Here is a 24943-nt window from a genome sequence, read left to right on the forward strand (position 1 = left end):
AAAAAACAAAAAACAAAAAACTAGCCGGGCGAGGTGGCAGGCGCCTGTTGCCCCAGCTACTCGGGAGGCTGAGGCGGGAGAATGGTGTAAACCCGGGATGCGGAGCTTGCAGTGAGCTGAGATCCGGCCACTGCACTCCAGCCTGGGCGACAGAGCGAGACTCCATCTCAAAAAAAAAAAAAAAGAAAAAAGAAAAAAAAAAAATCTTATGGGAGCCAAGTAGAATTTTCATGATATAGTAAAAGAAAAATAGTTGAGTGTTCCCGTTTAAGACTTCCCAGTCAGGCAACATGGGGACACTGAATGAAGGAATTTCAGAACTGGAAAAAATATCCTCAAAGAGTGTTATTAGCAGATCAAACAAATGAATACTAATGTTAGCCCCAATCTTATCATCAGTAGCTTCATTCCCATGGTGGCTGAGAATATGTGGTCAATAGTAACTGATTCAAAATACACAGATACTGCAAAGAAATGACTAAGGAAAAATAAAAAATAGGTAACTTAAGAAATAGATAACTCAGGAAAAATAAAGAAACATCTTGGAAATGCAGAAACATCTCAGTGACTACATCTCACAGTGCTCATCTAGAACAAATACAGGATAAATCAATCTAACATTTCATAATGAAGTATACTTTGAAGGTCCAAAGATAAATTTCCATTATTCATATGACAAGTTTTAATAAACATGAAAACCTTAAATTTATTCAATTAATGGCCATATATCTAACAAAAATTTCCTGATTCCTGTCCATTTGCATTATGAAAATTTACTTCAGTATATTATAAGTGGCAGGCAAAGAAAGCAAACAACCATATGCAATAAATGAGGTAGCCATTAGCTACATGTGGATACTGAGCAGTTGCCACGGAGCTAAGCAAAAATGACATAGGCTTTCAACGTAAAACATATTCCAGATTTTGAAGATTCAGCAAAAGCAAAGAATGCACACTATTTCCTTGACAATCTTTTATACTTATTACATGTTTAATTATTATTATACTGCATTAAATAAAATGTTATTAAAAACAATTTGGGCCAGGCACGGTGGCTCACACCTGTAATCCCAGCACTTTGGGAGGCTGAGGTGGGCGAATCATGAGCTCAGGAGATCGAGACCATCCTGGCTAACACGGTAAAACCCCATCTCTACTAAAAATACAAAAAACTAGCTGGGCCTGGTGGCGGGCGCCTGTAGTCCCAGCTACTTGGGAGGCTGAGGCAGGAGAATGGCATGAACCCGGGAGGTAGAGCTTGCAGTGAGCCGAGATCTCGCAACTGCACGCCAGCCTGGGTGACAGAGTGAGGCTCCGTCTCAAAACAAATAATAATAATAATTTCATCTTCTCTTGGGCCAGGTGTGGTGGCTCATGCGTATAATCCCAGCACTTTGGGAGGCTGAGGTAGGCAGATGGCTTGAGCTCAGGAGTTCGACAAGCCTGGGCAACAGAGTGAAAGCCCATCTCTACCAAAAAAAAAAAAAAACAAATTAGCCAACCCTGGTAGCACGCACTTGTACTGCCAGCTACTTGGGAGGCTGAGGCATGAGAATCGACTTAAGCCCAGGAGGCAGGGGTTGCAGTGAGCTGATATCAAGCCACTGCACTCCCACCTGGGTGACATAGCAAGACACTGTCTCAAAAAAAAAAATTATAATAATGACTTCATATTTTCTTTAATGTGGCTACTAGATATTACACACATAGTCCACATTATATTTCTATTGAACAGCACAACTATAAGAAGCTGGAAAAGGGCCGGGCGCGGTGGCTCAAGCCTGTAATCCCAGCACTTTGGGAGGCCGAGATGGGCGGATCGCGAGGTCAGGAGATCGAGACCATCCTGGCTAACACGGTGAAACCCCGTCTCTACTGAAAAATACAAAAAGCTAGCCGGGCGAGGTGGCTGGCGCCTGTGGTCCCAGCTACTTGGGAGGCTGAGGCAGGAGAATGGCGTAAACCCGGGAGGCGGAGCTTGCAGTGAGCTGGTATCTGGCCACTGCACTCCAGCCTGGGCGACAGAGCAAGACTCTGTCTCAAAAAAAAAAAAAAAAAAAAAAAAAAGCTGGAAAAGAATTACATACTTTCCCAGCTTTCTTGTTCAACTGGAAATGGCCTTATAATAGCACAGTCCAATAAGGAGCAGAGGACTGCTACAGACTTTGGATATGTCTAATAAAAATGTGATTTCTGATGAAAAGGAGCTAACACTCTTCTTTTATTAACTTTTTTGTTAGCATTTTTTAGAGCAGCCATTTTGAGGTCATAAAGAAAAGGAAAACTAACCAACTAACCAGTAAGCTATCTCTAGGCTTCTTATTAGATGAGAAAGATAAGCACCTTTTTATTTAAGCCACTGTAGTCATTCCCAACAGATATGGGATGAGTTAATCTAACATTTCATAACGAAGTATAATTTAGAAGGGCCAGGTTGAAAAATAAATTTCAGTCATTCATATGATAAGCTTTATTAAATATGTTAATTTGAACTTTATTCGGTAAGTCATGTATCCAACAAAAATTACAAAAACATTTCTACATAAATACTTGAGAGTTTAACTTTAATTCAAAAAAATCAAAGACACTAATTCAGATATAAGTATAAATTCACTGCCCAAATGTAAAATCAATGGAGTTACAGAAATCTCAAAGTAATAGCTGAATTCTAAGAACTACATAAAAATACTAAGCAAAAATGGGTACAAATATTCAGCAGCATGACAGCATTACTTTTACAATAGAAATATACTGCAGTTAAGCCTAAATGTACTAGCAAAGGCCTGGTACACAACAGGGGTTCACTAAATATTTTGAGAATAAATGAACCAGAGGCATTTGGATGTGTATTTCTTTTTTCTTTTCTTTTCTTTTTTTTTTTTTTTTTTTTTTTTTGAGACAGAGTCTCACTCTGTCACCTAGGCTGGAGTGCAGTGGCACGATCTCGGCTCACGGCAACCTCCACCTCTGAGCTTCAAGCGATTCTCCTGCCTCTGTCTCCTGAGTAGCTGGGATTACAGGTGCGCACCACCACACCTGGGTAATTTTTGTATTTTTAGTAGATACAGGGTTTCACTATGTTGGCCAGGCTGGTCTTGAACTCCTGATCTCAGGTGATCCATCAGCCTCGGCCTCTCAAAGTGCTGGGATTATAGGCATGGGCCACCCCGCCCAGCCTGACTGTATATTTCTGACACATGTTACAGAATGTCAAGCAGCCATTAAAAGTATTGTATAATAGATGTTTAAATGTAGCAAAATGTATGCAGCATATTAAAGTTTTTTTTTTTGTTTGTTTGTTTGTTTTTAAAGGGAGTTAAAAAACACATTAGGACTCCAGGGTTAATTGATCTTATAAAATGACTGAACTGCAGGATAAAAGGGTTTTCTTTGGCTGTAGGGGAAGGTACAAATGTAAAGTTACATAAAAAATAATTATGAAAAAACAAACAACTAATAGAAATTCAAATCACGGAATAGCAGAGGAAAGGTCTCAGGAAATCCAGTTGTTCACACAAGCAGTAAGAATACTAACAAAAATCATCAAACTTTTTCAAAACTCTGGAAATTAAACAAGAGCATGCAACTATCCAAGCATTAAATCAAGAAAAATGGCTGAAATCTCAGTAAGCAGAGTGAGCTTGGGGTATGTGAAATTGCCCTATTCTCAACCCTTCTCCCCAACTCTGTAGTAGCTTTATATATCAACAGCCACAAAATCATAGTACACATGAAAAACAGCAGACTAGCAACAACAGGAAGGAGGAACAGAACAGCTTTAGAACTCCCCCAAATTACCATCTTAGTAAACTGTTACTATTTGAATGTCTGACAGCTTCTTGAACAAAGGCATTCAGAGCTTTTCTTTAAATGACCTCAGAGCTCACAGATGCAAATGGCCTTTTATCTAGGCATCCAAAGGAAACAATCAGTTGCAACCATTTAACACTGCAGCTGCCTAAAACAAATTTTCTTAAAACTGGAGGATGAAGTGTCCACAGGGGCCACTGAAAATCTCCAACATATTCCTGGAAAGTCAGAAAGCTATGCACACACATAGGCGTGGGCCTGTAGTAAGTAAAGACCTGAGATAATACTCTCACACCTCTGGCTGAACTGGATGCTCTACAAAAGCGGGAAGTGAAAGCTCAAGTAGAATTGGGCACTTGCTATGAGAGCTTTCAAGTTATAACTAACACACACAGTGAGAACCTCTGCAAACGTTAGGAGACTGATTGGTTCAAAGCATTTAAGTAAATTTCTGTTCAATCATTAACTGACCAGTAAGCTAACTCAGCAAAGTTATCAATGGCCACCTATGACAAAAGAATACATAATTCACAGAAAATTTTCAGGAAAGATGCTCAACAAACAGGCAACTCCACAAATATAAACATCAACACCACCACACTTCAAAGCAGGGAGACCTGTTTTCTAGAGTTAATATATTATTCTAAATGTCTAACAAAGAAAGATGAGATGTGCAAAGAAACAAAAATTGTGGTCTACATACCTGAAAAATGAAATTAATAGACACTGTTCCTGATAAAGCCCAAACGCTGGACTTACTAGACAAAGACTAAATGAACTATTCTAAATATGCTCAAAGGGCTGAAGGAAATCATGTACAAAGAACAAAAGGAACCCCTGAGAAAGATGTCACACCAAATAGACAAGATCAATAGAGATAGAAATTACTAAAAAAAAAAAAAAAGAAGAAAAAAATTTTTTGAGTTGAAAAGGGCAAAAATGTGAATAACCATGTTCAATAATGTACAGAGATCATACCAAGTATGTTTTCCAACCATCACGGAATGAAATTATACATCAGTAACAGAAAGAAATTTGAAAAATTCACAAATATGTGAAACTTAAAACACTGTACTACTAAATAAACAATGGGTCAAAGAAAAACTCACAAGAGAAGTCAAAAAACACATTGAGATGAATGAATTAAAAAAACCCACAGAATATCAAAACTAATGGGATGCAGATAAGTAAAGTGTAGATGGAAATTTATAATTGAAAAGGCCTCTATTTTAAAAAGAAGAATGATCTCAAGTCAATAATTTAATCTTTCAGCACAAGAAACTAGAAAAAATAAGAGAAAAATAAACCTAAACCAATCAGAAGGAAAAAAATAATAAAGACTAAAATAAATAAATAAATAAAATGGAGAAGAGAAAAATAATTCTAAAAATAAATAAAACCAAAAGTTGATTTTTTGAAAAGGCTAACAAAAATCAATAAACTTTAGCTAGGCTGACCAAGAAAAAAAGGGATAAGACTCAAACTATTAAAGGAAGGATGAAATAAGGGACATTAACATCAATCTTAGAGAAATAAAGAGGATTGAAATAGGATACTATGAACTAATATGTGCCAACAAATTAGATAATTAGATAATCTAGATTAAATAGACAAATTCCTGGAGAAACACAAACTACTAAAACTGACTGAAGAAGAAATAGAAAATCTGAAGAGAAATAGTAATCAAAAACATTTCCATAAAGAAAATCCCAGACCCAGCAAGCTTTACTGATAAAATCTACCAAACATATAAAGAATTAATACCAATACTTCAAAAAATAGAAGAGGAAACATTTCCTAACCCATCCTAGGAGCCCATTATTGGCCCTGGTACCAACACCAGACAAAGATATCTCATCCACATATATAAACCAACAAAACACAGAATGGATATATACCAATATCCATTATGACCATTAATGTAAAAATACTCAACAAAGTATCAGCAAATGAATGCAGTGACATTTAAAATGGATTATACATCATGACCAAACAGGATTTATTCCAGATATTTTAGGTAGGTTCGAAATAAGAAAATCAATCAATGAAGTAGTACGCATCAATTAAATAAAAAACAAAAATCACATAATCATCTCAACAAATATAGAAAAAATATTAAAAATCTAACAATTTTTCAAGATGAAAGCACTCAAGAAATGAGGAATAGAAGCAAACTTTCTCAGTCTGATGAAGGGCATCTCCAAAAAAAACCCACAGGTAACACTTTTCTTTTTTTTTTTCTTGAGATGTAGTTTCACTCGTTTCCCAGGCTGGAGTGCAATGGCGCCATCTTGGCTCACCACAACCTCTGCCTCCTGGGTTCAAGCAATTCTCCTGTCTCAGCCTCTCCAGTATCTGGGATTACAGGTGTACGCCACCACGCCAGGCTAAGTTTTGTACTTTTAGTAGAGACGGGGTTTCATCATATTGGTCGGGCTGGTCTTGAACTCCTGACCTCATGTGATCCACCCACCTCGGCTTCCCAAAGTGCTGGGATTACAAGGGTGAGGCACCGCACCCAGCCCACAGGTAACATTTAATGGTGAAAGATTAAAAGTTTTTGCCCTAAAATCAGGAACAAGACAAGGATGTCCACTCGCATCCCTTATCTTCAACATTGTATTGGAGCATCTATCCAGGGAAATTAGGCAAGAAAAAGATTTAAAAGCCATCCATATTGGATATGAAGAAGTATACTATTACTATATGCAAATGACATACTACATAGAAAACCTAAAGAATTCATAAAAACGATTAAAGCTTAAACACGAGTTCAAGATTTCAGAACACAAGATCAATTTATAAAAATCAAATGAATTTCTATATAGTAGCAATGAACATTCTGATAATAAAATTAAGAAGCTCCATTTAACCTAGTATACAAAATTAAATATGCAGAAAGAATTTAAAAGAATGAAAGACTAATGTATGAAAAACTCCAAAACCATATTAAAAGAAATTTTAAAAGACCTATGACACCTAAAGCATAAGCAACAACAACAAAAAATTAGACAAATGGGACTTAATCAAAATTAATAAAAAACTTTGAGCTTCAAAGGATATTATCAAGAAAATGAAAACACAACCCATTCTCTGTTTTCCCCACAATAATATGGACTGCATGATGTTACAGACTAATCTCTTTTTTCATTTTTTATATTCTCACTATTTAGCCCATTATGGAAACTCAATAAATGTTTTTCAGATAGTTGTATAATCCATGCAAGGATGCATGAACAAATACAAACAACTATACGTGAATAAACCTGCAAGCCTTAGGTCTCTTTGGCCGCCTTCGAAGCTTGAATATGATGTTGCCACATGACATATATGTCACTCATATCTGTACAGGTTACACAGAGATCTAACACTTTCAGCGTAGAAAATGAACTCTTGAGTCAGACTACTTGGTTTAAATCCCAGCCCTGCCATGTACTACATATGCGACCTGGAATAAGCCACTTAGTGGCTCTCTGCATTATTTTGGTCATTTGTAAAATGAAGACAGTAACTGTACCTACCTGACAGAGTTGCTATAAGGATTAAATGAGTTTTTATATATGCAAAGCACTTTGTACAGTGACAGCACATAAGTTCTATATAATGTTAAGTCATTATTACTATTGCTACATATAATTTTAGAAACAAGGACAGTGTTATATTTCTATTTTGAGAGGAAAAATCATCCATAAATAGTTTTGAGCAACTTACTTATTTCTCTGTAAATTGACGACAAGCAAGAGCTAAGAATACCTTATAATGCCTCTAAGATTACTTATAGAAAAGATTCATTTGTTCCAACTTTTGAGATAGAAACCCCTCAAGTTCAGCCTGATAACCACCTCACAGCAAAAGGTAGAATCTAGGACACAAAGTTTCCATACAATAAATAAAAGCCAGAAAAATTTTTTAACATTTTAAAGAGAAAACATGTACACAACAACTTAGTAAATAGTAATAGAAAATAATAGAATAAAATACCTATCTTTAAAATAAAAATCTTAGTATACAAGGAAAAAAAATCCCACCCTAAAAAATCTCTCTAACAAAGTTGAACTAAAAACTACTGCTAAAAACAGGAGGCTGGCTCCCGATCATACAAAACTCCTAGTATCTAAGCCCTTGTGAAAACCCTGCCTACACTGAATAACACTGACTTGTGTAATAAATAGGATACCGAATAAATGTAACTTCTGAGGCTAGGTCATAAAAAGCACTGTATTTTTTATCTTGGATCACTTGCTCTGGAGAAAGCCACCTGCTATGTCATGAAGACACTCAAAGCAGCTCAGTTGGAGAGGCCTCTTGCTCATAAGAGAAACTGAGGACTCTGGGGAGAAACTGAGACTTCCTGCAAACAGCCATATGAGTAAGCCACCTCAGAAGTGGGTCTTCCAGCCTCAGTAAACCCTTCATATGAGTGCAGAGCCAGCTGACATCTTAAGTGCAGCTTCATAAGAAACCCCAAGTAAGTACCACCCAACTTAGCTGCTCCCATATTCCTGACCTATGGGCTGTGAAATAATAAATGTTTAATCTTTTAAGCCACTAAGTTCTGAGGTAGTTTGTTACATAGCAAAAGATGATTAATACAGTAAGAGAGAAATTCCATGTGTCAATCCAATCTGAAACATGATATACTTGAAAAGAGCTCCTAGGTCATATGGTAGAAAACATCTTTGCAAAAAAAAAAGTAAATGACACATAAGTTCATAAAGGGGACTTCCACAAGTCTTATGTTGAACAAGCACCTACAGTTCTGTGCACAATTTTTATTATAAGGCTTGCAACCTAATAACTTCCATAAGAGACATAAAAAAGTATCTCAAACACAAAACAAAATTTCATTGTTATACAAATTTGAGGGGGTACTTTGACTTTAAATGAAGTAAGTTTCTCTGGACCCACTTGTAAATGATTTCTTTCTTATCTCTATGAATCTACTTTTAGAATATTTATTAATGGAGAATGTCACGAAATGAGACATGGAACACCATGTAGCAGTTCATTACTTTGCCTCCCTCCAAGAGACGTAAATAAGTTATCTCTATTAGAAGGACTGACTTAGGTAAATTTATATTTACGTCTAAGTTTAACATATATGACGAGTTTCTCTCTAGATAAAGAAAGCAAACAGCAGTACAAGGGCAGAACTATGTAACTTTGTCATTTTCAAAGTTTTTATTTTTAATAAAAAATGAGTATGACCAATGTACACAGCAAGCCTTTTATAGACACTAGGAAATACTGATACCAAGGAAACATAGTACACCTGTGTGGGCAACCAAAGATGTTAGAAAATTAGCATACACTACTGCGTCTGCCCTTAGGAAATACATTCTCTAGCAAAGTTCATCACCACAAACATGGCCACTCAGTAGGTTCACTGCCCCTTTGTAAGGGTGCACATGACCCTTAAGAACATGGTCCTCTCCCAAAGGAACTACAGTATAGATACAAAGTTTATAAAAACAACAGAACCGGTAAAGATATGATGACCTGCAAAAGAAAGGCTTATCAAAAACCCCAAAGTCCAGATAATGATGCAATACCATATTCTATTACATACGTACGTATGTGTATGTGTGTGTGTATGTGTGTGTGCACACATATGTTTATCTCCAAACTCTGAATTTTTCAATCCTAAGAAAAATAAGCATTATGGCAAATTTTACATTTTATAGTAAATAGAGAAGGAAATAAATGGTAATCCCACTGACATCCTGGGTCCTTAGATGGCCTTAAAATGTAAATGTAACCAGGAACTGAAGATGTGATAGGGTTATGAACTAGCCAAACCAGAGCCTAAGATACAGTTAAAAAAGAAAAAGCTTCCAAGTCATACCACTTTTCAAAGAATTAAATCGTCTGAGATCTTTAGATAAAAAGAATTTCATTAACTGATTTGATGCAGGTCCATTTACTGCCTCTCCATATGATCCAACACATTATATAGAATCTCAAGGAAAAAGATTGTGAGCAGAAATGACATGTTTTATTACTCTAGGATTTTTAAGTGTACATATTGAAGACTATTGATAATTAGCTACATAAAAACTTCACATATAGTAAATAAAAACCATAAGGCCAAGAAAAACCACAAATAAGAAATTTTTTTAAAAAAAGAGTTTAAGAAGGAAAGTAAATATCTAAAAATTTTAAAGCTTCATAAGCTATATAAAACCAAATGGAATGGCTAAAGCAATATAATATTCATGAAAAATGGCAGTTGACAAATAAAAATATAAAATGAATTATGACATATAGTGAGAAAGCAAAAAGTAAAATTTTTACAATTAAAAATAAATTACTGAACAAGGCCAGGTGCGGTGGCTCCCAGATGCAATCCCAGCACTTTAGGAGACTGAGGTGGGCTGATTGTTTGAGCCCAGGAGTTCGAGATCAGCCTGGGCAACATGGTAAAACCCATCTCTACAAAAAATACAACAGAAATTGGCTGGGCACGGTGGTGTGCATCTGCAGTCACAGCTACTGAGCAGGCTGAGGTGGGAGAATCACCTGAGCCCAGGAAGTTGAGGCTGCAATGAGCTCAGATGGTGTTACTGCACTCCAGCCTGGGCAGACAGAGTGATACACTGTCTCAGAAAAAAAAAAAAAAAAAATTACTGAACAAAACAAAGCCACTGCTAACTAAGGCAATTTCAACACTACCATTTTACCTCCAGTAACATTAGTGGGAAAGCAATTGCAAGCAATATTAGTTGCCACTAATTGTAAATGGTTATCATAAGATGTTCCACAGGGATCTAGGATATTTCTCTCAGTGCTTTGGAGATGTTATGGGTAGAAAAAAATGAGAAGCTAAGTGGGCTGGTTCTGGAACGCCTCCTGTCCTCAGTCAGAGTCATGCCTCTTTTATTTGTTTTATATTTCAGCATGCTCTTTAAGATTGGTCTAAAACAGGAGTTTCCCAGCTCCTCCCCCTTATTTGTTTTATATTTTAGCATGCTCCTTAAAATTGGACTAAAACAGGAGTTTCCCAGCTCCTCCCCGACCCCAAATGCTTGAATAATCCCACTTCACAATATTATAAACACTAACAACTATTTGGATTAAATGAAACCATAGAATTCTTTGACAAATCAAATAGAAGAAACACCATACTGGGTATTATTAATTTCTTACTACCATAATTTCTTCTTCATTATTTATCTTCACTTCTAATAGAATTTACTTACTGTATGAGACTATAAACTCATACACTGTAAGTGTGTATGAGAATATAAACTACTAGAGGGCAGGGCTACATGCACCTATTTTGTAGCAAGTACCCTCAGCACCATCCAACGACAATTTTGGTGTTGAGTGTCTGATGTAACTGTTCTCCCTTGCATGGATCACAGGAGAGGAATAGTAACAAGCATATATAGTATATCTACTCTTTCACAGAGATCTCACTGCATGTACCAAGTAATGAAAGCTTTTTTGCTCCCACTGTGGCACATTTCAAAGTATATCAGCACATGTGCCTATGCGTTTGTTCAAGCATTAATGCCTGTGAAAGAAATGCTTCTCATCTTTGGGATATGAATTCTTTACAATTTTCCCAATAAGAATAAGAACATGGTATTTGTCTTTTGAAAAACATGAAGAACCCTACTGAGGTCCTACAAATAAAAATAATGTAAGAGGATAAAAGTTTCTCTTTACTTTTGAAAGGGTAAGTTACAAAATGCAACTATGTAAAAATAAAAAAAAAGCAGGCTGGGTGCGGTGGCTCACATGCCTGTAATCCCAGCACTTTGGGAGGCTGAGGTGGTCGGATCATGAGGCCAGGAGATCAAGACTGTCTTGGCCAACATGGTGAAACCCCGTCTCTACTAAAATACAAAAAATAAGTTGGGCGTGGTGGCGCGTGCCTGTAATCCCAGCTACTTTGGAGGCTGAGGCAGGGGAATCGCTTGAACCTGGGAGGCAGAGGTTGCAGCAAGCTGAGATCGTGCCACTGAACTCCTGCCTGGTGACAGAGCAAGACTCCATCTCAAAAAACCAAAACAAAACAAAACAAAACAAAACAAAAAGACAATAACTGAGAAAATCTGCAAATGCTATTTTGCTTTCATTGTTACTAAAATTTTGTAAAAGTTACATGATTTTATTTTAGATAACCTGAAATAACAGTCTTCACAGCAGTAAAGTTTTACAACCTGTTACACATTGTGTTCATTTTAAAAGTGCAATGCATTGAAGATATAAAGACTTTTTCATTCAACAACCAACATCTATATCTGATTATATAAATGTAATAGGAATACATTTTTTGTAAACTAAAAATAGCTGTGAAAAATAAAAAAAAGAAAAAAATAGATAGATATTTTCAGAGGTGAAATTTAGTAGTAGAAAATTTGGGGAAATGATACCTCATCAGTGTTGTAGATAATCTGGAGTCCTGAGGAAATCATTTCCACAAGGTAAAGGAGATAGAGTGACACTGCATTTATCTGCAACAAACAGAAACATTAAAAGGTTAAAGGAAACAACCAAAACAAGTTCTAAAATTAATTAATTAAGGCTAAAATTACAAGTCATCTACTCTAATAGTGTCATAAAACTATTTCCTTTCCTACTGTGAAAGAAAGGTGTTGTGAATTTGGTTCATAATAAAATCCCAGCTTTGTATGCAAAATTCTAAATTCTCAAATTCACTGTAATGGAAAACACTGGATCAGGGAAACGGCTTCAAATAAAACTGTTAACAATTGTTTCTACATCATTTGTTTTCTTTACATGGCAAAAAGAACTTTGAAAAAATAGGAATATATCATTTGCTTTTTAAGATTTATTTTCAAGCTTTGGGTCTAAAGTACTTCTACTTTGCCCCACAGGCAGTATGAAATGCCAATCCACCTCCAATGTATGGAAATGAAAAAAGTTATTTGGTAAGCAAGACATTATGATGAGGCCAGTACCCCATAAACAATAGGCGGTGCATCTTGAAAACAGTCTTATATTCAGTGAATACAGAATTTCTGTAAACAACTGCAGGAACATATTAATGTTAATGGTATAACATAATTTAAAACATGTTTATGAATGAATTAGTTTTATGAACAAAGGAGGTATTATTTTAGTGTATTAAAAATAGATATTTTATGATCTAAACAAAAAAATACTAATATCCACTTTAACAAAAAAGGACACTCACAGAATCCTGAATGGGATGTGTGAATTGTCTCAGGTAAAGAAGCAGGAAATGTAAGTGCCACAACAGGCACAACCCTTGTTTGGTTCATTTTAGGTGTCAACTTAACTGGATAAAGGGAAACCTAGACAGCTGGCAAAGCATTATTTCTGGGTGCATCTATGAGGATGTTTCTAGAGGAAGCAGGCATGTGAGTTGGCTGGCTGAGTGGGGATGATTTGCCCTCAAGGTAGGCAGGCACCACCGAAATGACTGGGGGCCACCCAGATGGAACAAAAAGGCAGAGGAAAGGTGAATTCTTGCTCTCATATGCCCTTCTTCTCCTTCCTTTGAACATTAGAACTCCAGGTTAACCAGCTTCCATCAGTGTCCCCCTGAGCTTTCGGGCCTTCATCCTCCAAAAGAGAGTTACACTACTGGCTTGTATGGTTCTGAGGCTTTCAGATGTGGACTAAGCCACATTAGCGGCATCCTTGCTTTTGCAGCTTGCAGATAGCCTCCCACGGGACTTCTCAGCCTCCATAATTGTGTGGGTCAATTCCTCTAACCTCTCCTTTCCTCCCTCCCTCTCTCTCTCTGTCCCTCTCCTCTCTTCATCATTATTAGTTCTGTCCCCCTGAAGAATCCTGACCAATACACCTTGAAAACACAATGCTAAATTTAAAAAGCCAGTCACAAAAAGATCATTTATTGTATACGAAATGCCAAAAGTAGGCAAATCCACAGGGACAGAAAGACTGGCTGCTGCCTAGAGCTGGGGGGCTTTGGAGAATATAGGGAATACAAAGGTTATTTTTGCAGGTAATGGGTATAACATTTCTTCCTGGGGTGATGACAATGTTCTAAAATGTATAGTGATAATGGTTGAGAAACTCTGAATATACTAAAAACCATCAAATTATATACTTTAAATAGGTGAATTACATGTTATGTGAATTATATCTCAATAAAACTGTTATTAAATAAGTAAATAACAAAAAAAGGCAGTGAAAAACTTTCACTCAGCCAGGAAACTGTAAGCCTGAGTTAAAAACAGAGAGAAAGCAAGGTGTAATACTATTCCCATAGAATTCTAACATAGATTATTTTCCTCTGACAGCTTGAGTGGCTATGTCTTCCATGACTCTCCTTCGGCCCAACTGAGTAATAGATGGAAAATTGGGGCAGAAAATTATTGGTGCCCTGGAGGCCTTGGGCAGAGCAGCCCAGGGCCTGGCACTGCTGGTGACCCTCTCAGCAACCAGGCTGATCCCAGGTGTCTCCTGACTTCCCGGCACTCAAGGGTCCACTGGATGTCAGGGTCTTGTCAAGGTCCAAGTGGGCCACACAAGAAGACGCAGTATTCTGGTTTTAGGTTTTTCAGATTTACGCTAACATTTTAGTGACTCTTCTTAAAACATGGTTGTATGGTGAGAAGGGTTTCATCCCACTGCCAGGCTCCCCCAGATGTTCTCTTACAGCACTGACACTAGCCTGTCAAAAATGACTTCCAAGAAATTTCATTCCTATGGGCAGCCTTTTACAGGGAACACCTCTAAGAGCTCTCTGCTCTGACTTGTGGGATGCTTCTGTGAGAAAATGTCAGTACATCATAAGTTGTAAAGGGACTACCATACAACAGGTTGACCAAAATTTATTTAAGGCCAACTATGTACCAAGTGCTGAGCTGAATTCTGGGATAAAAAGATAAATAAGCTGTTATTTTCTGAAAACGCTACTTCTGATAGCAAACATATTTATCAAAGGAAAAGGCACATACAATCTGATTATGCTATAGTTATAAGGTTAAGGTTGAAAAACTATATATTCATACAACACTAACTCTCCAAGGAGCTATTTACAAATAAGCACAAGAGTTTCTGCTGCATAGAAATGAGAGCACCGCACTTTCTGTGTTTAGAGAATATATACTAAAGTAAGACATTTCAGATCTCTATAGAGTAAGAGGGACTATAAAAAGGAGATACTCTTAATTTAGTAAGGAATACAAGAATAGTAAGTATTCTGTCCCAAAGACAGAGAACCAAATGATGAGCAGAAAATCGATTAAACATAAATAGAATATATTTGTATCCCAGAAACAACAGAATGTGTAGCTAAAAAACAATACACAGATGTGAGAGGGGAATAAAATGAAAAAAAATAAAAAACCTCACAGTGTTCTATGCATAGGTATAAAATTTAATATATTATATAAGACAAAATTTATGGACTTCAGAAATACCTTTTGGAATTATATTTCAGTGACATGTTTTTAGTTTTACTGAAGGATGATACATTAAGAAATGAACTGCTGTTAAACAAAACTGATTTGCTATTGCACCACTGTCAACTGTCTTTTGTCCCCTAGTTCCTAAATGCTGAAATTCTTCTAAATTTGATAACATGTAAAAACTTTCGTCACTGAAATAATTGCAGGCTTCCTTCTTTTGCACATTAATAATATTATAATCTAGGCCGGGCGCGGTGGCTCAAGCCTGTAATCCCAGCACTTTGGGAGGCCGAGATGGGCGGATCACGAGGTCAGGAGATCAAGACCATCCTGGCTAACACAGTGAAACCCCATTTCTACTAAAAAAATACAAAAAACTAGTCGGGCGAGGTGGCAGGCACCTGTAGTCCCAGCTACTCAGGAGGCTGAGGCAGGAGAATGGCGTAAACCCGGGAGGCGGAGCTTGCAGTGAGCTGAGATCCAGCCACTGTGCTCCAGCCTGGGCGACAGAGCGAGACTCCGTCTCAAAAAAAAAAACATTATAATCTATCCGTTGACCCTTTTTGCTTGAAGACCAAGAATTTACTCGGATTTCATGTTCAATTGCCGCAATTAACTCAGCCCTGGTGGCTGCCATTTCACTTTCTTCTCCATTTCAGGGTTGATTCTGTACTTCTATTTTGAACAATTTATAAAATCTAATTTAAAAATTATTTTTAAACAGCCTCAAATCCTCTATGACAGGGCTTCCCAGCCTCTGGGCCAAAGACTGCTATGGGTCCATGTCCTGTTTGGAACTAGGCTGCACAGCAGGAGGTGAGCGGCAGTGAGCAAGCATTTACCGCCTGAGCTCTGCCTCCCCTCATATCAGCAGTGGCATTAGATTCTCAGAGTAGCGCAAACCCTATTCTGAGCTGCACATGCAAGGGATTCAGGTTGTGCTCTCCTTATGAGAATCTAATGCCTGATGATCTGAGATGGAACAGTTTCATCCCAAAACCATCCAGCCCCTACGCCATCTGTGGAAAAATTGTTATCCACAAAACTGGGCCCTGGTGCCAAAAAGGTTGGGGATCACTGTTCTATGCTATAGAATATAAGGAGAATAAAATTTATAATATCTTTTTACCTGAAGATGACCATATTCCTCATAGGAGAGCAACTCATCTCCTGTATGCACATTGAAAACAGAGTGAAGACATGTTGTTGGGCGTGGATCCTGCTTAAACTGCTGGACCTAGAACTGAAATATAAAATTTAAACAATGTTAGTAATTCATAAACTTATCCAAGACTATAGATTATATAAGCTATTTTTCATGAAACTTTTTAATGAACAAAGCTAAGGTAGAGGACCGAACAAAGCAGAAATGTTACCTTTTCTCAAGAAACAAACAATACAAAAAGTTCATAACTACTAACTTGATAGAGTTAACATGATTCTCAATTGATATTTCACATGCATAGCAACTCAGGTATCGTACGGAGCAGGTTAATGTAGTAGCAATGGCTTTTTGTTTTGCATCTTATTTTGTTTTAGAGTAAAATTCTGCTTTATGTTGTGAGACAGGATTTCAGTGATTATATTCCACTGCACTGTTATTTGGAAATGCCTACATAACACTCATAATGAAAAAGGACCACAGGCCAATTCTAGTTCAGTAAGTGTTCAAACTTCAAATACAATTTCTTTCTCTAAGGGTCGCAAATTTTAATGTATGCTGCTGTTAACATGCTTTCATTTCCCCTTCCGTATATATTGTACACTCATCACTAAGACATCAACTCTAAGAGAATATAGGCCACACCATTATTTATTAGCTAGACAAAAAATTTTACCATTTTAGAATAAGTAAATACCTAAATAATCCAACAGAAAAACTCTGGGGACCAAAAAATCCACCCATTTCTTTAGGGCCTGTTCAATTCAACATGGCAAACATTTACTGACACCAATTATGTGACAAATACTGTGCTAATTCCTGGAAGTCTGAGATAAATAGGAACAAAAAAATGAATTGCAAGATATATAGCTTTAGGTAAATGCAATAATTCTCTTTTAAAGAGGAGTATGAGAAATAAGTGATGATAATACCTAAGTCATTGCGATCTTGCCTTGTTTCAGTTTACTACGAAACTATATAGAACCATGTTTTCTTCTCCATCTTTAAAAATTTTTCTTCTCCTTAAAATACCATCTTAAAAAATCTTCTTTTATACTTTTTGAACCCTCACCAAAATTCCTTCCTCTGGACTCCCACATCAGTGTAGTTGTCACTCAATTATTTTTCCTGTTTTGTACTTTTACTAGCTGTATGTATCTCCCTGTGAAATTGCATAATACACATTTGGTCTACCTTCGTAGTTCTGGGCACAGGGCTCTAAGAACCCTTTGAATTTCCTGAACAACAGGCGCAAAAAGAATGTCTTTTTTTCATATAAGTCCCTTTCAACCATACTTGAGTTTTTGCTAATAATGTGACTCTTGATAGGTCCCTAGATAGCTTCAAGATGGGGGACTGACTGCCAGAGGAACCAACCAAGTGATCAGAGGGTTGGAACTTTCAGCTCCTCACTCCCACTCCTTACTTCAGGGGACGTGGAGAAAGGAAAAGCTGGTGAATGAGTCAATCACCAATAGCCAGTGATTTAATCAATCATGCCTACATAATGTGATTGCTATAAAAACCCTAGATGATGGTATCTGGAGGGCTTCTGGGTCAGTGAACACATCTGCATGCCAAGAGGGTAGTGCACCCCAGATACCAAGGGGACAGACGCTCTTGTGCTCGGGACCTTTTCTGCACCTTCTACCACTTCATCTGGTGTTTGCTTTATATCCTTTAAAACAAACTGGTAACAGTAAGTAAAGTGTCTCCCAAGTTCTTTTTTTTTTTTTTTTTTTTTTGAGGCGGAGTCTCGCTCTGTCGCCTGGACTGGAGTGCAGTGGCCAGATCTCAGCTCACTGCAAGCTCCGCCTCCCGAGTTTACGCCATTCTCCTGCCTCAGCCTCCCGAGTAGCTGGGACTACAGGCGCCCGCCACTTCGCCCGGCTAGTTTTTGTATTTTTAGTAGAGACGGGGTTTCACCGTATTAGCCAGGATGGTCTCGATCTCCTGACCTCGTGATCCGCCCGTCTCGGCCTCCCAAAGTGCTGGGATTACAGGCTTGAGCCACCGCGCCCGGCCGTGTCTCCCAAGTTCTGTGAGCTGCTATAACAAATTATTGACGCCGGGGAATTATTGTAGCCAAGTCAGAGAGAATTGTGGGTAGCCTGGGGATCTACTACTTACAATTGGTGTCTGAAGTTGGGGGTAGTCTTGTGGAACTGAGACTTAACCTGTAGGATCTGTTTTAACTTCAGGTCGTTACTGGAAGAATTGCAACAAGCTGTATATACCCAATTGGTGTCTCAAATTCGGAAACTGCTTAGTGTGGAAAATCCATACATTTGGTGTCAGAAGTGTTGTGAGTAGAGAAACAGTATTGCTGTAGAGTCCTACTATCTTGTAAACTTCTACAAGCTATGCTGTCCAACACGGTAGCCACTAGCTACATGTGACTAATTAAATTAAATTACAATTAATTATATTAAATTAAAAATTAAGCTCTTCAGTCACAATGGCCACATTTCATGAAATCAATAGCCACATGTCACTAGTGGGTACTGTATTGCTCAAGAGTAACATGGAACATTTGTATGCTCATAAAAAGTTCTATTGGGCAATATTGTTCTAGACAGATGTTACATCTTTACTGTCTCCAAGAGCCCTACGTAAACAAACACAGCCCTCCCTATGATTAAAGAACCTAATCAGCAAAATAAAAGTCTGAACCTATCAGTACATAATCAGGACCCAGAGAATGGGTACAGTTAGGGATGTAAGTTCTCTATTGATAAAGTGACAAAGTCATCTGGTGTTAATTCAGAGAAGATGACTATCCCTTCTCAATATCTGAAACTGCTTGTAGTAATCTGAACCTACACAAATAGAAATCAACGTGGTCACTCTTTTCACACTATTATCTCGAAGTCCTGAATATTATTCTGAACTGCTATACAAAAATAGTAAAACTGAAGCAAAACACATTTTAACCACTTGATACAGATCTAAAAGGATAAGGTTTTATCAGTTTAATAAAGTGACTCCTGCAGTCGACAAGGTGGTGTTTGTCATTTGTCTTCAAGACATGCAAGAACCCAGCAGGACAATTTATATTCAATCACTATGTCAGGGGAAAAGCAAGTACTAAATGATTAAAGATACCCAAATGGGGGATTATATAAGTACATTTTGAGTTTTAAAGTCATTAAAAAGACAAGTAATTTAAAATTTCAGAAAAAAAAAGGTTGAAAGTATAAGCTTTGAAGATTAATGGGGCATGCTGTATGTCAATTACAAACAAAAAGTCATCTTGAAAGCAGACAAAAACAAGAGGATGCTAATTAGTATTTTATACGATTCTGGCATCTGGCAAGTAAAAATAAAGATAATAAATAAAGCAAAATTTTCTAGACTAAAATAAATCTAGAATAATGCCTCTTCCATGTGTATTTTGCTCAGATTTTTCCTGAAAACTTTTATCAATATGAATAAACAGTTTATCATTTGGGAAAAGGTAACTGAGTATTTTGCCATCCATTTTTAACTTATAGCCTTAAAACATACATTTAGAGAAAAAAAATCTTCTCAAAAGGGAATCCTGGAAAAATAAATTTTATAAAATTTTAATGATTTCTCATTAATTAGAAACTAGCATTTCAAACAAAAAAAAATTAAGTAGATAATTAGATACAGCAACATTTATAACCTATTATAAAGCAAATGTCTGCCCTCTAAACTAATTGCAGATTGAATCAACTCTGAAAAACTCTGAATGCCTCTCTGTAAGTAGAATTATAAAAGACAGCAAATAAGAGAATAGGTATCTGCATACTGAGAGGTAAAACACAGCTGACACTAATAAACAGGCATTAAGATAAGTGTCAAGACATAAAACCCAGAAAACAGACTCCTCTAAATTCTGTAAATAAATCAAGAAAAAGTCTACGTATTCACTCAAATTCATAATCAACTTAAAATACCTTTTAGCTAGTATTTTTAGAAAATACATCAGGAAGCGTGTTTTATGATGAGAAATCAATAGAAGTGGAGAAGGGAGACTTTCTAGGTCATGGTTTTACTTCAAAAGACAACATGAGGCTATAGGTCAAACGGTGAATGAACACTACAAATGTGCTTTGCTTTAGTTTCAAGGGAAGACCAACAGAGAAATATTTCACATTTTAAGATACGTTTATATTCCCTCTTGCAACAGTATTGTAAAGGAAATGGCCAAGACTGGAGGAAAAGAACAGTGAGCAGCAATAAGATGTGAAGGTATGGTCAGAGGCTTTGAGCTGGGTGTATACTTCAATCTCCCTGAGTCACAGTCCCTCACACTCATATGCACTAGAATAATATACTCCTTACAATTCATATTTACATTAATGGTCTATATCATAGCTACATAGGAAAGAAATGATAATCCCTTGTAATTTACAGAATTTAAGATAGCTTAACTCAGTCAGGCATGGTGGCTCATGCCTGTAATCCTAGCACTTTCGGAGGTCGAGGTGGGAGGATTGCTTGAGCCTAGGAGTTTGAGACCAGCTTGGGCAACATATTGAGACCCTGTCTCTATTTTTAAAATTAAAAAACAAAAACAACCTTAGGTCACACTCAAACTGTTTTAGAAGAAAACATATTACAATTATGATGCTGGTTAGTAACATTGAGTAAGAAATGCCATTATAAAGTCAAAACGCCTTTGTAAAGTCAAATCTCAGCAGAAAAGCCACTAACAATTGGCTCATGGCCAGGTGCTAATGGTCTACACATCATAGCTACATAGGAAAAAAAATGACAATCCTTTATAATTTAAGGAATTTAAAATAGCTTAAGTTGGCCCAGCATGGTGGCTCACGCCTGTAATCCTTGCACTTTGGGAAGCTTAGGTGAAAGGATTGCTAGAGCCCAGGATTTCAAAACCAGCTTGGGGAAACATGGAGAAACCTTGTCTCTACAAAAAATACAAAAATTAGCTGGGTATGTTGGTGTACGCCTGTAGCCCCAGCTACTTGGGAGGCTGAGGTGGGAGGGTTGATTGAGCCTGGGACGTCAAGGCTGCAGTGAGCTGTGATTACACCACTGCATTCCAGCCTGGGCGACCCAGAGAGACCCTGTCTCAAAAAACCGGCCAACAACAATAAAAAAAGCAACTGGCTAACCATGCCACAAGGAAAAAACCTTAATCCAAGCTTGTCCAACTCACAGACTCACAGCTTTGAATGTAGTCCAGCACAAATTCGTAAACTTTCTTAAAACATTATGAGATTTGTTTTGCAATTTTTTTAAGCTCATCAGCTACAGTTGGTGTTAGTGTATTTTTTGTGTGGCCCAAGACAATTCTTCTCCTTCCCATGTGGCCCAGGGAAGCCAAAAGATTGGAAACCCCTGCCTTAAACTAATACGTTATCAGACTTCCTTCTGATAATTCTACTTTGTCAGCTTGTTTGGCAAACCCATGAAAACCATGATTTTCACAGTGTGTCCTAGAGAGAAAAGTTGAATTAATAAAGACATTATGCATTTATGAAATGATACAAATGAAATAAACAATAACATCTCACACTTAGGAAAAAATTAACTTTAATCACAATTATTTCAACGTAACATATGACATACTAGTTTAATTCCAGTATGTCAATCTGTGACATACTACTTTATTTCAAGCATCTGAAAAACCTTTGCAATATTGATTTGTACAGTCAAATCTCAGTAGACAAATTAAAGGCTTTTCATATGTCTCCATTTACTTTTTCTCTGTAACATTTTCTTGTTGCCATATTCTGGTGGCAGAATATTAATGATTTTTTTTTTTTTTATTTTGACTTGAATTACAGGCCTGAAGAAGAAGATTTGCTATCACTTTTTTTATTACTTTTTTTTTTTTTGAGGTGGAGTCTCACTCTGTTGCCCAGGATAGTCTTGAACTCCTGACCTCGTGACCTGCCTGCCTCAGCCTCCCAAAGTGCTGGGATTACAGGCGTGAGCCACCATGCCCAGCCTATTATTTTCTTTTACTTTTTTTTTTTTTTTTTTTTGAGACAGTTTCCCCTCTGCTGCCCATGCTAGGAAGCAATGGAGTAATCTCAGCTCACTGCAACCTCCCCCTCCAGGGTTCAAGTGATTTTTGTGCCTCAGTCTCCTGAGCAGCTAAGGCTATGGGCACGTGCCACCAAATTTGGCTAATTTTTGTATTTTTGGTAGAGACGGAGTTTCACCATGTTGGCCAGGCTGGTCTCGAACTCCTGGCCTCAAGCGAGCCACCCGTTTCAGCCTCTCAAAGTGCTACAATTTTAAGAGTGACCCACCATGCCTGGCCTATTATTTTCAAGTGTAGATCAAAACAATATGTTCATGTGATTAAAAAAATACAAAATATTGGGGCGCGGTGGCTCAAGCCTCTAATCCCAGCACTTTGGGAGGCCGAGATGGGCGGATCACGAGGTCAGGAGATCGAGACCATCCTGGCTAACACGGTGAAACCCCGTCTCTACTAAAAATACAAAAAAACTAGCCAGGCGAGGTGGCGGGCGCCCGTAGTCCCAGCTACTCGGGAGGCTGAGGCAGGAGAATGGCGTAAACCCGGGAGGCGGAGCTTGCAGTGAGCTGAGATCTGGCCATTGCACTCCAGTCCGGGCGACAGAGCGAGACTCCGCCTCAAAAAAAAAAAAAAAAAAATACAAAATATTAAGTGATCAAAACTGTCTGCAAAGTTCCCTGTGTGCATCTCTGCTAAAAGACAGAAGTTGGAAACGCATCTGAAACACGTGGTTTAGAAGGCAGAGGGAAAACTACTAATGATAACGACACAAGTATTTACTGTATGTTCACCTGATACCAGCCCTTGTGCTATGTGCTCTCTTTCATCCAAGTACTGACCAGCCCTGACCCTGCTTACTTCTGGGATCAGATGAGATAGGGCGTTCAGGTGGTATGGGGCCAGACACCATGTTCTCTCTATACATTATCTGCCCTTCTCCACCCCCACCCATTCTGATTTCCGTGGCCGCCCTCCTCCTGTATCAACCAAAACCTTTCCCGGGATCTGATGAGTATGTGGGCATTGAACACCTTAATCCGGCATTCAGTTCATCCCACAGCACCAGGTATGCTTACCAGAAGTGGCCCACTAGGCACTCGCATTCCATACCCAGCTCCACGCACCAGCAAGCCAGGCTTCTTACCCATTTAAAGTGTGAGAGTAGGTGGAGATCCTTCGGGTCCTAAAACCTTCAATCATTTGCTTTATGGATGAAACCACGTGGGGTGGGTTTTGGAAGAGTGCCAGCCATCCCGAGGGAAACCTCAGAGGGAACTAGCTACTAGATGGTTCCATCAGTCTTTCACCCATATATACCCAGGTCCAATGACCGATTGATTTACATGTTAGGACCGCTAGGGACTTCCACTAGTTTCCTCCAGCTTTGCCCTGACCAGGCACAGTTCACTATCTTTCAGATCCTAACAAGTGCCCTGGTGCTCCAACCTCCAGGGTGCCACCCTGGGTGAGATGGGCCAGTGGTGCCCCCTCAGGGGACCGGAGAGGCCTCAGGATCCCATCTCAGCCAGTGAGTGCCCCGGCCTTCACCTTCACTGCGCCAAGGCAGCTTTCTTGCAAAACACTGACTCGCACACGTGCTTTATTTCTTAATCCTTACAAAACCTAAGAAAGGTGGTATTGTTGGTATCCGTATTTAACAGATGAAAAAAACGGAGGCACATGGAAATTAAATAATTTGTCCAACATCACACAGCTGGAAACAGACTGGAAACCAGTACATTCATTTATGTTGACTGTCCTGAAAAGAGTTAATATAGTAGGCCTGAGACTGCTAACCTCAGAAAGAACTGTTTGTAAGGTTGCCCCGTGGCTGATATGTGGACACTCAGATTATGAAAGGGTTTCCACTATTCCCTCACAAGAGTGGCTCACTATACCTAAAGGGTTTACATCAACAATGTGGTTGATACCACACACCTGGTTTCCTTCTGGATGTCTGAAACTTTGGTGAGTGCTAGACAGAGGATACCTACATGACCAACCACCAATAAAAACCTTGGGCAATAAAAACCTCAAGCTTCTATTGAACTTCCTTGACAGACATTTTACACATGTTACAATTAGTCACAATCCGTTGCTGGGGGAATGAAGTGCATCTGTGTGATCCCACTGGGGATGACTCCTAGGTGCTGGCATCTGGCTTCCTCCAGACTGTGTTCCATGCACCTTCACCCTTTGCTGATTATGCTTTGTCTCCTCTCGTGTAATAAACCATAGCCACAATTACGATCATCTGCTGAGTCATGTGAGTCCTTCTAGTGAAGCATCAAACCTGTGGGTGGTCTTAGGGACCCATGATGCATTGATGTACACCTATGGGCACTTACTATATTAGGACCTGGGATCATGGAGATGTAGATAAGTAAGGGAATAGCCGTTATATTTGTATAGAGCTTTATAGTTTTAAAATGTTATGTATATTATTTTCTTTAATTTCCACATAACCCTCTAATGTTGTTTTCTTTTTGTTTTTTGAGATGGAGACTCGCTCTGTCCCCAGGTTAGAGTGCATTGGCACGATCAAGGCTCACTGCAACCTCCCCCGCTCTCGGATTCAAGTGATTCTCCTGCCTCAGACTCCCGAGTAGC

The 24943-nt window shown here is 38.2% G+C and overlaps 1 protein-coding gene across 5 annotated transcripts in view; it reads right to left on the reverse strand.

The window, feature by feature from the left end:
- Positions 1-24943, reverse strand: part of PHKB (phosphorylase kinase regulatory subunit beta) — a 255797-nt gene that overhangs the window by 187298 nt on the left and 43556 nt on the right. For all 5 annotated transcript variants that reach the window (XM_030925696.1, XM_010354865.2, XM_010354864.2 and 2 more), the window contains 2 exons: positions 16315-16422; positions 12192-12272 (listed from right to left, as the gene is read on the reverse strand). In XM_030925696.1, coding sequence (XP_030781556.1) covers positions 12192-12272; positions 16315-16422 — 189 coding nt within the window. The remainder of the gene's footprint in view (positions 1-12191; positions 12273-16314; positions 16423-24943) is intronic.

The sequence above is a fragment of the Rhinopithecus roxellana genome, chromosome 20 (assembly GCF_007565055.1).
Source record: "Rhinopithecus roxellana isolate Shanxi Qingling chromosome 20, ASM756505v1, whole genome shotgun sequence".
NCBI classification, from domain to species: domain Eukaryota; kingdom Metazoa; phylum Chordata; class Mammalia; order Primates; family Cercopithecidae; genus Rhinopithecus; species Rhinopithecus roxellana.